Source organism: Acinonyx jubatus, chromosome A3 (genome assembly GCF_027475565.1).
Source record: "Acinonyx jubatus isolate Ajub_Pintada_27869175 chromosome A3, VMU_Ajub_asm_v1.0, whole genome shotgun sequence".
Taxonomy (NCBI): domain Eukaryota; kingdom Metazoa; phylum Chordata; class Mammalia; order Carnivora; family Felidae; genus Acinonyx; species Acinonyx jubatus.
In genome coordinates this window covers 72,877,747-72,892,916 of record NC_069388.1, presented here as the reverse complement: position 1 = coordinate 72,892,916, position 15,170 = coordinate 72,877,747, and the positions used below count along the sequence as shown (strand labels likewise).

Sequence of the window (15,170 nt, the reverse complement as noted above, 5' to 3'; positions counted from 1 at the left end):
ATATATACATATGATACAATGTGACTAATAGTTTAATAATTTGATTGTGATAGGGAGCTAATGCTGAGTGAGTAGAGAAAATGTGTATGAGACATAGGACACAGAACCACTTTCCTGGAAAGGCTGTCTACTCTGTTGGCATGTCCGATATTTATTTGAGTATATGTTTGTTCTTATGTTAACTTTGATATTCATGAAGTGTGCTGCAAGCAAAATTGCCAGGTAAGGCCAAAGATTAAAGAGCAAAATGAGGCTCTGGAGTGAGTGGAATGTAAAGAAAATGAAATGTGTTTTGTCAGTTTTAATACAATTTATTATTTTTAGCATCTAGTAACTAAATACATTTATATTCAAAATTCCTTTATTATTGAAATCCCTGCAGCAAAAATAACTTGGTTATTGCCAATCTAAAACTCTCTAACCCCTAATTTCCTGTTGCTACTGAAACAATTGTTTTGATAACATACTTTATGTTGTGAAAAGTATCTTAGGAATGATACTATTGAATTATAGCAAAATAGATTATATTTTTTTTAACAATGGCATTGGGACAACTAGCTGACCGAATGGAGATTACAGACTAGAGGAGAAAAAAAAACATTAAGCAACATCAACATGACCAAACTTGAATTCATCTTTTTTCCTAAATCTGACTTTCTTCACACCTCTCTAACAGAGGCACAGCTGCTCACACCTCTTTAAGATGGGCATACTATGTCATATTTAACTCTTTTCATGCCCTCTCCCCAGTACCCAACGTATCAGCTAGTCTTATCAATTCTACCTCCTAAGCATCTTGTGAATCTACCCACTCTTTTCCAATGAACTCCCAACACCCCAGTTTAGACCTCCATCGTCTCATATCTGGATTTCTGCAATAGTCTCCTAATGAGTCTGCCCCCTCTATGCTTGTGTTTTACCAATGCATTCTTACAAACCACAGCCAGAGTGTTCTTTCTAAAAGCAAATCCAATCAAGTCACTCACCTGCTTGTAATCCTTCAATGACTTCTCACTCATTGTAGGATAAAAACCATACTCAGTAATGCAACTAACAGAACCCTGCATCATCTGGCCCCTTCTCTAGCCTCATCTCTTGTCACTTTCTCCCTCAGACAGGCTTATCCAGACACAATGAATTCATTTCACTTGTCTCTTACTTTCTGGCTTTTGTATATGTGTTGAATCTGCATAACCACTGTTTTTCTATCCCTTTGCCACTTCCCTACTTATCAAGCAGCTTACCTGACACCCCTCCCCACCAGATTGTGTTGGAGTCTGAGGTCTCTGTTCTTCATGTCATCTTGTACTATGTCCATAATAGCTGCTACCATACCAAATTGTTTTATCTGTTTCCTTCTCCCTTTGTCCCACCAGACTATAAATTCACAAAGGTAGGAATTTTGCCTATCATGCTCATTCTCATACTTCAGGGCTTAACAATATCTGGTACATAGTGGGCATTCAGTAGTTAATTAGTCAAATGCATGGATGGATAAATAAACTAATGAATGAATAGAAGTATAATAAGTGTTATAACCAAAAATTATTGTGGAGTATGAAGACCACCCTCAGGTTCTAGGATTCACTAGAAAGATTCACAGGATACAGAGAAGCTATTATATTCACAGTTATGGTTTATTACAGCAAAATGATACAGATTAAAATAAGCAAGGGAAAAGGGCATAGGGCAGAGTCCAAGAGAAACCATATTCAATCCTCCAATTGTTCTGTCCCTGAGGAGTCTCATGGACAGTGCTTAGTTCTCCCAGCAATGATGCATAACAACACATGCAAAGTGTTGCCAACTAAGGAAACCCACCTGAGATCTTTGTTACAGGGTTTTTATTTGGGCTAATCACATAGGCATGAAGCAATGAAGTCTTATATGACAGTCGCCAGCTCCCCACCCAAAGGTCAAACTGATGCAGAATGACCCAAAGCCCAAGGCATAAAAAAACAAGCGTTTGCCACCAACAGGGTTAGCATACATAAGCTATCTAGTGTGATACAAAGTCTCAGGTATACAAAGACACAGTTATCAGGAAGAATATTCAAGGGATCAGAGGTTATCTCCCAGGAGGTGGTCAAGACCAGTCCTGAAGATCCTCAGAATGTGCAGGGTTTGGATAAATTAATCCAACCAATTAATCCTTTACTAGTGAGTTAATCCTTTACCACTTATAGAAATTCAGTAGAGTGGGGGCGCTTAGGAAGACCACCCAACAGAAATGACACTGGAGTTGTATAGCAAAAGACACACATCAGTCAGAAGAAATATAGGCAAAAAATGATGATGAACAAAATCATCAAGGCATATGCCAGCATGGCTCTTTAGGGGACTGAAAATAGCTCATATGGCTGCAGTCCTCTCTTCTCACAGATATTCAAGCTTCCATGAAGTTCCTATTGCTGCCCCTCTCACACCTGTGTTTAGCCTCTCTCTCTCGGACATCTTTTTAAAAACTGGAAAAATGAATTTACATCATCCTGTATTCTTCCTAATCTGTTTCGTATGATGTGCAGAACTTTCTGCCCTGTATCTCACAAATAATTTCTTTCAAAGTATTGTCTGCATCTATTTTTAAAGTCATAAACCAAGTATTTATTATTTTCTTTCTTGTAACAACCTTGCTCAGGGGCAGTGAGAATACTACACTCAGGTCACCTCCTGAGTGTGGGAGAGTGGTAGGATAGCAGAAAATATTGGAAAGGAAGAATAAGTATCTCAAAATGTAATCTCACTATATTTGTATACCTCCTTTCAAATTTCTTAAGAGAAGATAGTCTTCCATATGGTCTGAATTCCCCCATAACACATTGCTCATGAATTTATATTAGGTCAAGTCTTTACAGCCATGATCCCTTATTCTTTATAATTAAGTAAAACAGCAAATGTGAAAATAGCATAGTGCCTATACCCAACACTCAATAAATTATTGTTGAAACTGAACCCTAATACTCTAAGTACCATTTCAAAATTTACATCTTCATCAAAAAGAGCAACAATTTGAATGTGCATAGAATTCAAGGTTTGACTGAAGTGTACCTTCTTAACCATCAAAGCAACCAAACTTTACAAGAGATAAAAACTCAATCTAAAATTTTCCATAAGAAAATACTGGGAGGACTAGAAGAGTTAAACTTTGAGGGGGAAAGTGAAGCAAACCAGCTATGAACAATTAAACTAAGCTATGTCTAAGGCCAAAACCAAATTAAAGGAGGCCTAATGAGAAGTAGGTTGAGGCCTAAAAGAAATCTCAAATGCCCTCCTCACCCTGATATTACCTTGCAATGAGTCCATGGGAGTTTGTGTTTAAAGAGCAAAAATGTGCAGGCATTTGCTACAGAAATTGCTGTTTTCTTACCTAATGGTATATTGTTCCATAAATGTTTAGTGGTAATGAGGATGATGCATATTACCATCAGGAAAAAGACACAGGGATTGTTTAAAGGAAGAGAAAATGCAAATACAGATGCCCAAATGAAATTTTTATGAATTTATTAATTTTTGAAAGTTTTATGAAAGACTGAAAAAGACAACAAAATATTAAAACTAATATTACTGCTCAGCTTCAAACCCTCCTCTCTCATAATACTGATGCATGTGTATAACCACAAAAGTTTTATTTTAAATGAAAACATTTCAAGAAAATGTAGACATTTCAAAAACCTTGAACATCATCTCTTTAAAAGAAAACAAAGCTGTGAAAAGCTAAAGGTTTGTGATTTTAATGAGGGTTAACAATGATAATGAAAAGCTACTTTGCACACAATAGTCTATTCATTGGCGATAACTCAGGCCTGTCTGCAGAACCACCTGTTTCATATCCAAGACATGGTAAGTGCATTTTAAAACAAAACCTTAAGAGATTTCATGACATTCTAAATTTGGATCATTGTCATCATCTTATACAATGAGCCAAAACTCAAATGTATGGTTTGCTTCTCTCCCCATCAACCTTTTATATACTTGTCGAAGGGAGAAGGAGAAAATTGGGTAAGGGATGGTTTTATTTTCTTCCTGAGCAAACATTAGCCAGACTATTCCAAAATCAGATCAAAGATATAATTATTCTGTTAAGAAAACACAAAACAAACTTAAGAAGCAAGAGAAAATGTTAATATGGTCTGAAATTCCCACTAGCATAATCAACCAAAAACAAGTACCAGAACTCTCCTCCAAATCTTAATCCATGTTAATTACAAATGACAAATATAGTTAATATAAACCATAATGGTCTGAACTAATTTGACTGAGCATGTAATGCAGTGTTGGCAAGGTCAGGCTTTTGTGCTCAATTACTGTTCATTCAAGCTGACTTTAAAGAAACTTTTGTGGGAAGGAACAATGATCCCAATATCCTACAAACAACTAACCAACATGAAAATTTAAATAATCTAATGCAGGTTGCAGTTAGTTAGAATTCTAAAGACACACAACTCATGCAAAAGTCTATTTGTAAATTGATTCTGTTCATCATAATTCGGTAACACTCTGTCTGAGGTAATTTGTGACAATGAATTGAAGGCATCAGGAGTGTGGTCAGTACAGGAAAATCAATCTATTAGGAAAAATTACAATGACTAGTGGTGGCAGAAGAAAATAAATAACCATAATGGTGATTGGAGGTATCTTGACACAGAGGGAGACAGCTATAGACTGAGGGTCTGAATACTGAACCCTAGCTATTTTAAGGTATCAAAAAATTAGGGATGATCCCCTTACTGGGGCAGATGTCTTTCTGATTCTCTTTTATTGGGATGGAGGAAATTTTCAGTACACCAAGAAACAAGCTGATGGGGTTTTCACTATCCCGAATTCTTGTCCAAATATGTAGTAGCAAGTATTACCATGGGTTACCGAATCTGCTCCTACCCTCTCTCTGAAGGTGGGAGTTTTCAGTTATCCAAATGACCCAGAACCTCAAAACTGCTCAGGTCACTTGGTTCCCAGTGAAGATACATAAGAGATGTCTACTATCTATACTAGCAAGGCTAGGTGCCCATTCCAAAGGAGTAAACCTTTATTGCTTTCCTCATAGCAGAAAATGTGAGCCAGTGGTTGAATCTAGTCATGGCTTTCTTAATGAATCCATGACAATGATGAAAAGGTGTTTTCTTAAGCTTTTGCTCTATCCACTTATTTCAGTACTGAGGCCTGTGAATTAAACTGACAAAAGACAGATCAACAGGAGAAAAGGCATGCAAATATTGTTGATGTTAATATTTTTACATGTATAGGGGCTTCACAGAAAAAAGGGAAAACCTAAGGATGTAGTTAGATTCAGAGGTTGTACATTTTAACAAAGGGCAATAAATTGTAGAAAAAAACTAGACAAAGTAAAGGGAGGTTTGGTGATAAATTGTGGGAAAGTGAGTAGGAAATAAATGAGGGAAACTAATGGAAGAGTTATTTTAGTAAAGTATGTTGATGCAGACTCACCTTAATGCCAGCCTTCCATTTCTAGACAATGGTCACTTTCCTCGTCCTGGTACAGGAGATGGGGTATATTTACGCCACCTTCACAAAGGGAAATTTGTGTTCAGCTTTAAGGCAGATAAAAGGAGGGCAGAGAACATCAGTCTTGACATTCAAGCCAAATTTTGGATGAGGGTCCACTTTGCTACTACAAAATGGCCATACATGGGCATTTAAGAATATAGACACCAGCACCTGCTTCCCATTTAAGAGAATTTGGAAGGTAGAGGCTTACTGAATTCACCTGCAATGAAAAGGCAAGAAATCAGTGTTTGAGAGAAGCTTCAATTCCACTTGTTTTGGGGGCAAAGATGTGTGAATATGTGGCCCAAAAGAACCCAGGGAAGCTGTTTTGATGGTATTTCACCCAAGAAGGATAAGAGCCAAGACAAGAGGATCTCAGCACTAAGAAGCTGTGCAACAGACCACCAGGAGTGGAAGCTGGGAAGGTCACAAAAGGTCACCCCAAGAGTACCCACATTAGGAAACTATGCCATTTTGGAGGTCCCAGCAGAGGTCACCAGGCAATTCCCACATCCACCCCATATCATAGCCAGCTTTTGTATGTCTGCAGTAATAGTGGACATGAAAACCAACAAGCATCAGTCAAATAAAAATTCCACTGGCTCCAGAATTTGAATTCTTTCATCCCTCTTCTATTCCCTGTTCCTGTGTCCCAATTCTTAAGAACCAGAAAAAATATGGAGGCAGAAGCAAGCTACAAAAAATAGTGAAAGAACAAATTATGCCCTTTTTTCATTTCTCCAGACTAATGGAGAAAAGAGGTCTTCAAATGCATGTGAGACCCACTTCTGCTTAGGATTCAGAAATCTGGAAAGAGCATCCCATCCTTATAACAAGAGTAATAGTAACAACAGTTACAACAAAGCCAGAGAGTCTGAAAATTCACAACTCTTCTGAAACCCATCAGAGAGCTAAAAGTGACAGAAAAACCAGTGAATCTGAAATCTAAAGATAAGAGTCTCCAAAGACAAAGAGGACATGAGCTCTTGCTCACCCAACATAGTCACCAACAGACATGGGTAAAAAGAATCCAACTAGATTTTTTAACCAATCGCTAATGGCTCAGTGTGGACGAATGAGAGTATATAGAACCCATGGAGACTGCAGACACAGGAATTCACAACCTCTCACAGGCTCTTCTTGGACTTCACCGAGCACTCACAAAAAAGACTGGGGTAAAAGCAAAACTCCTGACAAAGGTGCAGGTCTGGGGAAGGCACCCAGCAGTGCTGTGGGGAAAGCAAAAGCCCTACTGGATTCTCCTCCCCTATCTCTCCACAGGAATCAAAGCTCTATGCTCTGTGGGAATGTGACAAATACTGTTAATCTTAAGGCGCTGTGAAAACCCAGGTAGAAGAAGGAATAGAACATAACGCTTTACCCCAGGGAAAAGGGTAGAATACATGCTGGGCCAAGAATTACAGCTGGGAGAGGGGCATGAGCACTGAGAATCCATGGACACATTACCTTCCTAAGACTGAGGGTTAGTCAGAACAGCAGATAGCACTGCACACCCCTCACCTCCCACCTCCAGGGTAACAAGCTACTCCTAACAAGTAATGGTGGTCTACTGCTGGGAGAGAGGCCAGGGCGTGCTCCCAGAGAAGCAGTGCAAAGGGAAACAGGGAACAGAGGGCACACTCAGATGAGTTCTAAAGAGAACTTAATGAAGAGACTATTTCTGGTGGGGAAGGCAGATTGTGGAACTAATGATGAGGAATGCTGAAGGCACTGAGTGATGACCAATGATGGGAAACTGTGAAGACTTAAAGTGGCAAGGAGAAGAAACAGCAATTGGAGGGATAGCTAGAGCCCAGCAAGCAGGTAGCAGGCAGCTGCAGTCAATGCCACATCATAAGTAATTATGTTCTATACTTTTAGTTTCTCCCTCATCCTACCCTTTCATCGGCTGCTGGTGTCTCTCATTGGCTGACCAAACCAAAAAAGAGCCAGGGAGTTGGCATGCTGCTATCCATACATCAGACCTATGGGGGCACAGAGAAGAGCCAAGGGTATGGATGGAGTGGGTGCAAATGGAAAATACCCAGCATAATCATCCTAGCTTGACTACTGCATCACCACGGGATCCACCTCCATAACCTTGGCAGCCTCTGCCTCCTCAGGGTGCAAACCTGAACCTTCCTTCTTCTCTCTACCATCTTTCTAAGTGATATTATGCATTTCCATGGCTTGTGATATCACTGGTATGCTGATTACTTTTTTTGAATTTTTTTTAATGTTTCCTTATTTTTGAGAGAGAGAGAGCATGAGTGGGGGAGGAGCAGAGAGAAAGAGGGAGACACAGAATCCAAAGCAGGCTCCAGGCTCTGAGCTGTCAGCACAGAGCCTGAGGCGGGACTCGAACCCCACGAACTGTGAGATCATGACATGAGCTGAAGTCAGACACTTAACGGACTGAGCCACCCAGGCACCAAATTACCATTCCTTTCCTTGAGTTCTACACTCAGATCCAACTGCCTTGACAGCTACTTCTGGGTGTCTCCTACACTGCATTTCTGACTCATCTGATCCTGTTAATTATCTTAATTCACCCCTGCCAGTATCCAATTCATCAACAAGCTAAAATATATTCCAGATCTGCCCATCCTTTCTCTTTGTCACCCTTGTCACCATATTACTTCTGATTTCTACACCTATTTCTTATCTTCCTCCAACCAATTCTAGACTCAGCAGTCAGAGGGACCATCTTAATATGTAGACTAGGTCATGACACTTCTCTGTTTAAACTTACAGTGTAGTCCTCCCCTACCTCATCTTTGCCACCCCTACTTACTACTCTCTAGCCAAGTCCTTTTCCAAGTCCTCATAAAAGCCAAACTCTCTGCAGACTCAGGGGCAACCATCCCCCTTCCCAGTCACTGCTCCAACCTGGCCCCATGTTTCAGAACTTGTCTCCTTTTCATCCTTCAGGGTGGCTTTAATGTCTCTGCAGAATGGCTTTTCCTGGCCACCTTATTTGAAGTAAGTTCTTCCATCTCATTGTTCCCTATCTTCTCACCTAGTTTATTTTCTTCTTACCATCACCCTCTACTTTTTTCTTTTTATTTGTTTGGTTGTGTTTTTGTCAGTCTCTCATACTAAACTTCAAGCTAATAATGCAGGAATTATTATGCCCTGTGATTGTCTTACACGCCTGTATGCCCTGAGCCTAGCATACTGCCTGGCGTAAAGTAGGTAAGCCAAAGACTATGCTAAGTTGCATAAAAATAAGATTGCACTTAAATCTGCCTAACAACCCTAAGAGGTAGATATTTTTACTTCACAAGTGGGGAAACTGAGGCATAGAAAGGGTAAGCAACTTAACAAGAGTCACATGGTTAGGAGGTAACAGGTGAAATTCGAACCTAGAGAATCTGATGCCAAGGCCAGCACTTTTAACCACTATGCAATACCTACTCCCGCATTCATTTCCATGGATGAAATAATGACTACACATATTAATTAATAAAGTGGAAGGGCGGACATAGATTATACCCACAAGTCAGTATGCAGAAGTCAGAGAGGCTAATATTGAAGACCTCCCTTCAGGTATTAAGACCTGAAGACTGAGTGTGCCAGACTGACAGGAGAGAAAATGTACCAAGGACAGAGACTCATACATGCAAAGACACAGAGGCAGAAGAGAGGGTTGTATGTTAGGAGGGGAACAAGTAGTTGTTTCCTTGGATTATAAAATGAGAAGAAAATAGGTAGAAAGTCAAAACTGATGAGTCTAAAAGGCAAAGTTTGTAGTCAACACTAAGCAGTTTAGATTTTTATCCTGTAGATTAAAGATTAGGAAGTGATTAAAGAAAATTAATCAGAATGGAGATACAATTAGGCTGTGATTTAGAAAACTCCCTCTGGCAGTGACATAGAGCAGTCTTCTTAAAGTTGAGCAGCCTACACTTCTTTAAGAGCAAAAAGTATCAGTGGACTTGGTGTCCACTGATACTTTTTGTACAAATACATAAGAAGACACAAACTCCTTAGTCTGGTACCTCTTATACAGTCATCAAACTGAAACAATTGTATATACTTCATAAGCCAAACTACAAATCAAATTAAATTTTAATTAACAGTAATTTAATGCAATGATGTTTTACTTAAACGAAATTGCCACTTAGAGCAGGCAGTGGTATTAACTATTTGGATGCACATTCGTTGGAGTTTGAAAAAAAGAGAAAAGGAGATCTGAAAAATATTGCTGGTAGATTTAAATTAGATCATCTTTAATGTCCTTCAGGAGTTATAGGTAAAGAACTTCCTCTTAAATTGTATTTTGGCTGTTGAACTGTACTTGGCAGAACTATATTTCTAGAATGTGACATCTCAGATTGAACCTCAGTGAATCATAGCTTCTTTAAATACAAATGATGCTGGCAGGCTGGGTCCAGGGACCCAGAGGGGGTCCCCCAGGACCAGCCAAAATGGTCCTTGGCTTCACATAGGATGGAAATCAAACATGAGCCAGCAGGAAGTGAGAGCAAAGTTAATTGAAGATATAGAGAGAGCAGATACAGATGGAGTGTCTGGGAGACTCAGAAAGGAAAGGAGTATGAGTCTTGTCTTTGTTTGAGGTCTGGGGTTTTTTTACTGAGGATTGTGGCCTGGTATACCTGTCCTCTCAGGCATCCAGGGACTGGTCAGAATAAAGACAGGGCCCAGGTGTCATTCCTTGGAGCCAGCAGGTCTTGGCATGAGAAGCCTAGCTCCTGGTTGTCTGGAATATGCATATGATAGCTTTGTCCCATCATTCTCATCTGGTCCTTCCATAGATGTTCTATATTCTAAAGAAATCCTTAACTCCTTGTCCCTTACAAGGGTGACACACACTACATTCTGAGGCACGTGTAAAGTGGTGGTGCAGGTCGTAGCATGAACAGGAGCAGGAAAAGGAGCAAAAGCCACATTTTTAAGGAATTCTTCAGGTTCCCTATCTCACAACCACAACAATTTAAACTTTTTATATTTGTGCTTTTGTGTTAATCTTTTTTTTTAACGTTTATTGTTTTGAGAGAGCAAGAGAGAGACAGAGAATGAGTGGGGGAGGGGCAGAGAGCAAGAGGGAGACACCGAATTCAAAGCAGGCTCCAGGCTCTGAGCTGTCAGCACAGAACCTGACACAGGGCTCAAACCCACAGACCACGAGATCATGGCCTGAGCAGAAGTCGAACGCTTAACCGACTGAGCCATCCAGGCACCCTGTTTCTGTGTTAATCTTAAGATACATAATGTAGTGGCCACTGTTAGGCAAACAGGCTTGAGCAATAGAATGTAGAAAGGGCCCACAGCGACACTCTGGCTGAATACAGACAGGACCATCAGGCGACTCACCTCAAAATACCCATAGACCCTAACTAACCAGTGGACAGCAGTTACCAAAATAGAAAAAAATTCCCAACGTTGCCATACCTCCTCACTTTCTCCCTTTAAATACAGCCCCCACTGCCTCATTGCAGACAGCCTCTCCTCTGCTGTCTTGCCCACTGCTCCCTTGTAGTATATTCAGTAAACTATCTCCTTTGTTCTGCCTTGGGTGAAACTTTTCACCCAGTCGTCACCCCACATTTGGGGGCCTTCATCTGATCAAGAGAGACACCACACTCAATATAAACATAGTCTGGGTCATCTTTATGACTACTTTATAACAAATTTCGATACCCACATTTACCTTTAAATTTATGATCCAATTACTACCATATCAGTTATTTTGGGTGGGTGTGAAGAAACAGGTGGACTTAATGTGTGAATATTGCTTTCCAGTATTTCCAGATGGATGAAAGTTTAATAGATCCATGGGGCTCTACAGGAAAGAGGGTTGTTCAGTATTTCAGAGGAAACTAGAGGGAAAATTAAGAAAAGGATGGATCAAAGCTGAATCTGCCATTTACTGAGTGCTGACAATGTGCCAGGTACTGTGATTAACATTTTACATTCTCTATCGCATTTAACCTTTACAAAAACCCCAGAAGATACATATTAGTAACCATTTCTATAAATGAGGAATCTGAGGCTTAGAAAGGTAGAGTCAGACAACTAGTAAATGGCAGAGCTTAGATTGGGACCACTCAAGACTAACTTCAAGTTTATGCTCTAAATTAGTAGGCAACACCACCTAAATGAAAGATTTTATAGTACTTAAGTGCTTTACCAAAAAGTGATTTGGTATTCTTATTTTATAAATCCAAAGTCATGTTGTATTGTGGCAAGTAGATTATGACAGATTTGTCATTAGGACAGGTTTCAATAGATTGGTCTTGAAAACATTGTGGCAACACAAAGTAAAGTCATATGTAGAGCAAGAGGCAAAAAACTTATTTAACACTAAATACCCCTAAGCAGTGTTAGTAGTAATCCCTTCCAAAATCAGTGGTAACAGCTCCTGGAAACTAAGGTGTCAGGGAGCTGCTTTGCCACTAAATCATTTGTTTGAAGTTCAACATTTTTAGTTCTTAAAACCATGTTCCACTGTGTGTTGGATTTTTTTGTTTGGATTTCTTTGGAGGAAGGAAGTTATGACCTTAAAAGAGAAATATGACCCTCATAATAAAAATTAAAAAAATCATTGGTTCATTCAAGGAACCATTATGAAAATTTTCTAACAGACAAGATTAAGAGGAGTGAGAGAGATTTATCTACTCCCTAAAAATTTACCAAACTCGAATTCCAAAAATTCTTTTTCTTCATTTTCCGAAACATTTCCTTTAAATACTGGCTGGCATTTCGCATTTAATAAAAGTTGGTTTAAAAAAGATTAACATTTGATCAAAAGGGGCAGAGAAATGAATTGCTAAATATTAACAATGGAAATGAAAATGAATCACAAATGATGTTAAAGATATCTAAAATGATACAGGTCAATAAGAAGTGAAATTAACTTACTAGAAATAAATTAACATAAACCTTTGCAGTAATATTTGCGTGAAATTTATAAAGTAAAAACCAGGGCAGAGAAGCGGTGAGATCTCTTTCCATGGACCACAACACAAATTCTGTAATTGCCAGTTCACAGAAGCCAAATAATAATGAGTTGTCTGGTGGCTTCTCTTATTACTATACTTTACTTATTAAACATATACATTATTCTAGAACTTTTTAAAACTACGATAGCGCCCGAGCGCGCACAGACACAGACACACACACACACACACACACACACACACACACACACACACACACGGCATTACGTTTCCAATTGTCTTTCACTGGTAGATACCTCAATAGGAAAAACAGGTTGTCACAACTGCGTTCAGTTATGTTTGACCCTCTCTAGTCTTCGTAGGAAGCGGCCAAGTAATCCGCAACCCCGCCTTCCCCGCCCCCAGGCACTACGGAAACAAAACTGCATAAGGCTCCGCCCCACCGTCTGCAGAGTGAGCCAATCAGGGTGCAGCCCGGGGTGATCGCGTGCCGGGTATCATGGCGGCTTGCAGGCGTTGCTGCTCGTGCCTGAGGCTTCGGCCGCTCGGCGATGGTACCCTCCGCCTGCCTGGGCGGGACCGGGCGCTCACCCAGTTGCAAGTGCGAGCACTGTGGGGTGGCGCGGGGTTCCGAGCCGTGGCCGTGGACTTAGGCAGCAGGTGAGTAACGGTGTACGTTCTCTGCCCTTTCACAAGGCATCCTGTCTAGCTATCGCATGTATATTCATCTCCCAGGCTAGAAATCCGGCAACACAAATCTCGTTTACCCCACTTTACCCCAAACGTAAAATGCTGGATTTCCCTTTCCGGGTTTGGAGTCTGTCTCCTGGTACCCTCCCTTTTGCCGCGCTGTCTCAGCCTCATGTCCTTTGCCTCTCGGTCCTCCCTTTTACCCTGTTCCGGTTTCCTTTCTCCAGCTGAGTCTGTGTACTTGGCTTTCATCTCCTTTATTTGCTTGGATTCCTGGACTCCTAAGTGGGTAACATTCCACCTCGGGATAATGAGTTGATAATGGATGCCTACGTCATCCAATCCAGTTTATTGTTTAAATGCGTGGCCAGTGTGACCCTGGGTAGGAAGGGAAGGAAAACGTCAGTTTATTGAACGCTAGTTTTGGGATACACTCTTTTTAAACCTGTGGTAAACGTGCTGTTACCCCATTTCATAGTTAAAACAGAGGCTCAGAAAGGGTTAGTAACTCTCTGAGTCAACAAAGCCAGTACTTTGAGACTAGGTGGATTTTATGTTTCTCTCCAAGCCCATGCTTCTACTAGGGGTCCGTTTGTCACAATTCACGTCTAAAATAACAAAATGGATCCTTTTTGGAATAAATTAAATTGCTACTTACTTTATATATCTATCTTTTTTACATATACTTTAAAATTCTTTGACCCTCATTCGTGCAAAAAGTTGAAAAATCTGTTTTGGATTACAGGTCTTGTTTCCTAATTTACCGAATCCTGAACAAGTTAAGTTTTTTGTGGCAAAATGAGAACACTGGTCTAGGTCAAGGGTCAAACTTTTTCTGTAAGGGGCCAGATGGTAAATACTTTAGGCTTTGAGGACTGCATACTGTCACATATTCCTGTTTACAAACCCTTTAAAAATGTAAAAAAAAAAAATATATTAGCTGAAAGGCTGTACAGAAACAGGCTATAGTTTGTTGATCCCTAAACTAGATGATCTCTAAGCACCCTTTCCACTTCTGACATTCTTTGATTCTGATTTTTTGAGGGAGAGGATATCTCTTCCATTATTCAAGGACTTAACATTCTTTGAAGAAATGCCTTAGCGGGGGCACCTGAGTGGGCTCAGTTGTTTGAACATTAGACTCTTGATTTCCGCTCAGGTCATGATCTCAGGGTTATGGGATTGAGCCCTGCGCTGGGTGTGGAGCCTCCCTGAGATTCTCTCACCGTCTCTCTTTCTCTCTCTCTCTCTCTCTCTCTCTCTCTCTGCCCATCTTCCCCACTTGTATGCACGTGCTCTCTCTTTTTCTCAAATAAATAAAAAGAAATGCCTCAAAGCATTTCATTCAACAGACAGCTACTGTGTGCTGTACAGACTCCTTTAATGGACACAAAAGCAACAGTATTAGTCCCTGCCTTTCAAATTTTCCATAAACAATCTACTTTAAATATTTCATTTATTAGTCAGCCTGAAAGTTCTTTTAAACTGTGTCATGTGTTTTAACAACTAGATTCATAAATAACATACCCACTGGGTAAATTAGTTCCTTCACCTTTGTCTTGTTTTTTGTTTGGTTTTTTTTTTTGTTTGTTTGTTTTTTTTTGCATTTATTAAATTTGACTATGTACCATTCACTTTATATTTGTTATCTTGTATATTATTTACAATACACTATAGATTATATACTGTTGTGGTGTTTTTCAAATGCTGTACTTAATACTCAGAGTAACCTTTGAGGCAACTGTTTAATTTTCATTTCAACATTTTTTTTCTTTTTTTAATGTTTACTTTGAGACAGAAAGTGCATGCACATGAGTTGGGGAGGGGGAGAGAGAAAATCCCAAGCAGGATCTGCACTGTCTGCGCAGAGTCCAACGCAGGGCTTGAGCTCAGGAACCATGAGATCATGACCTAAGCCGAAATCAAGAGTTGGATACCTACCTGAGTAGGTATCCAACAAGCTTTTATTGAGAATGTACTGTGTACAGGGCACTGGAGATACAGAATCTGATGAGGGAGTAAGATAAACACAGGTTTGGTGCTGGGAAAATC

General features: G+C 39.9%; 1 protein-coding gene and 1 long non-coding RNA gene across 5 annotated transcripts in view; one reads left to right on the top strand and one right to left on the bottom strand.

The window, feature by feature from the left end:
* The window catches only part of LOC106976773 (uncharacterized), a 96,949-nt gene extending 84,063 nt beyond the window's left edge, over positions 1–12,886 (bottom strand). For all 4 annotated transcript variants that reach the window (XR_008289319.1, XR_008289318.1, XR_001430531.3 and 1 more), the window contains exons 1-2: positions 12,725–12,886; positions 5,446–5,523 (exon numbers count right to left, since the gene is read on the bottom strand). This is a non-coding gene — a long non-coding RNA (uncharacterized LOC106976773). The remainder of the gene's footprint in view (positions 1–5,445; positions 5,524–12,724) is intronic.
* A 2-nt stretch (positions 12,887–12,888) lies between these two features.
* PNPT1 (polyribonucleotide nucleotidyltransferase 1) overlaps positions 12,889–15,170 on the top strand; it is a 47,952-nt gene continuing 45,670 nt past the window's right edge. The window contains exon 1 of the mRNA XM_015074200.3: positions 12,889–13,088. Within this exon, the coding sequence (XP_014929686.2) occupies positions 12,928–13,088 (161 nt within the window). The 5' untranslated portion in view covers positions 12,889–12,927. The remainder of the gene's footprint in view (positions 13,089–15,170) is intronic.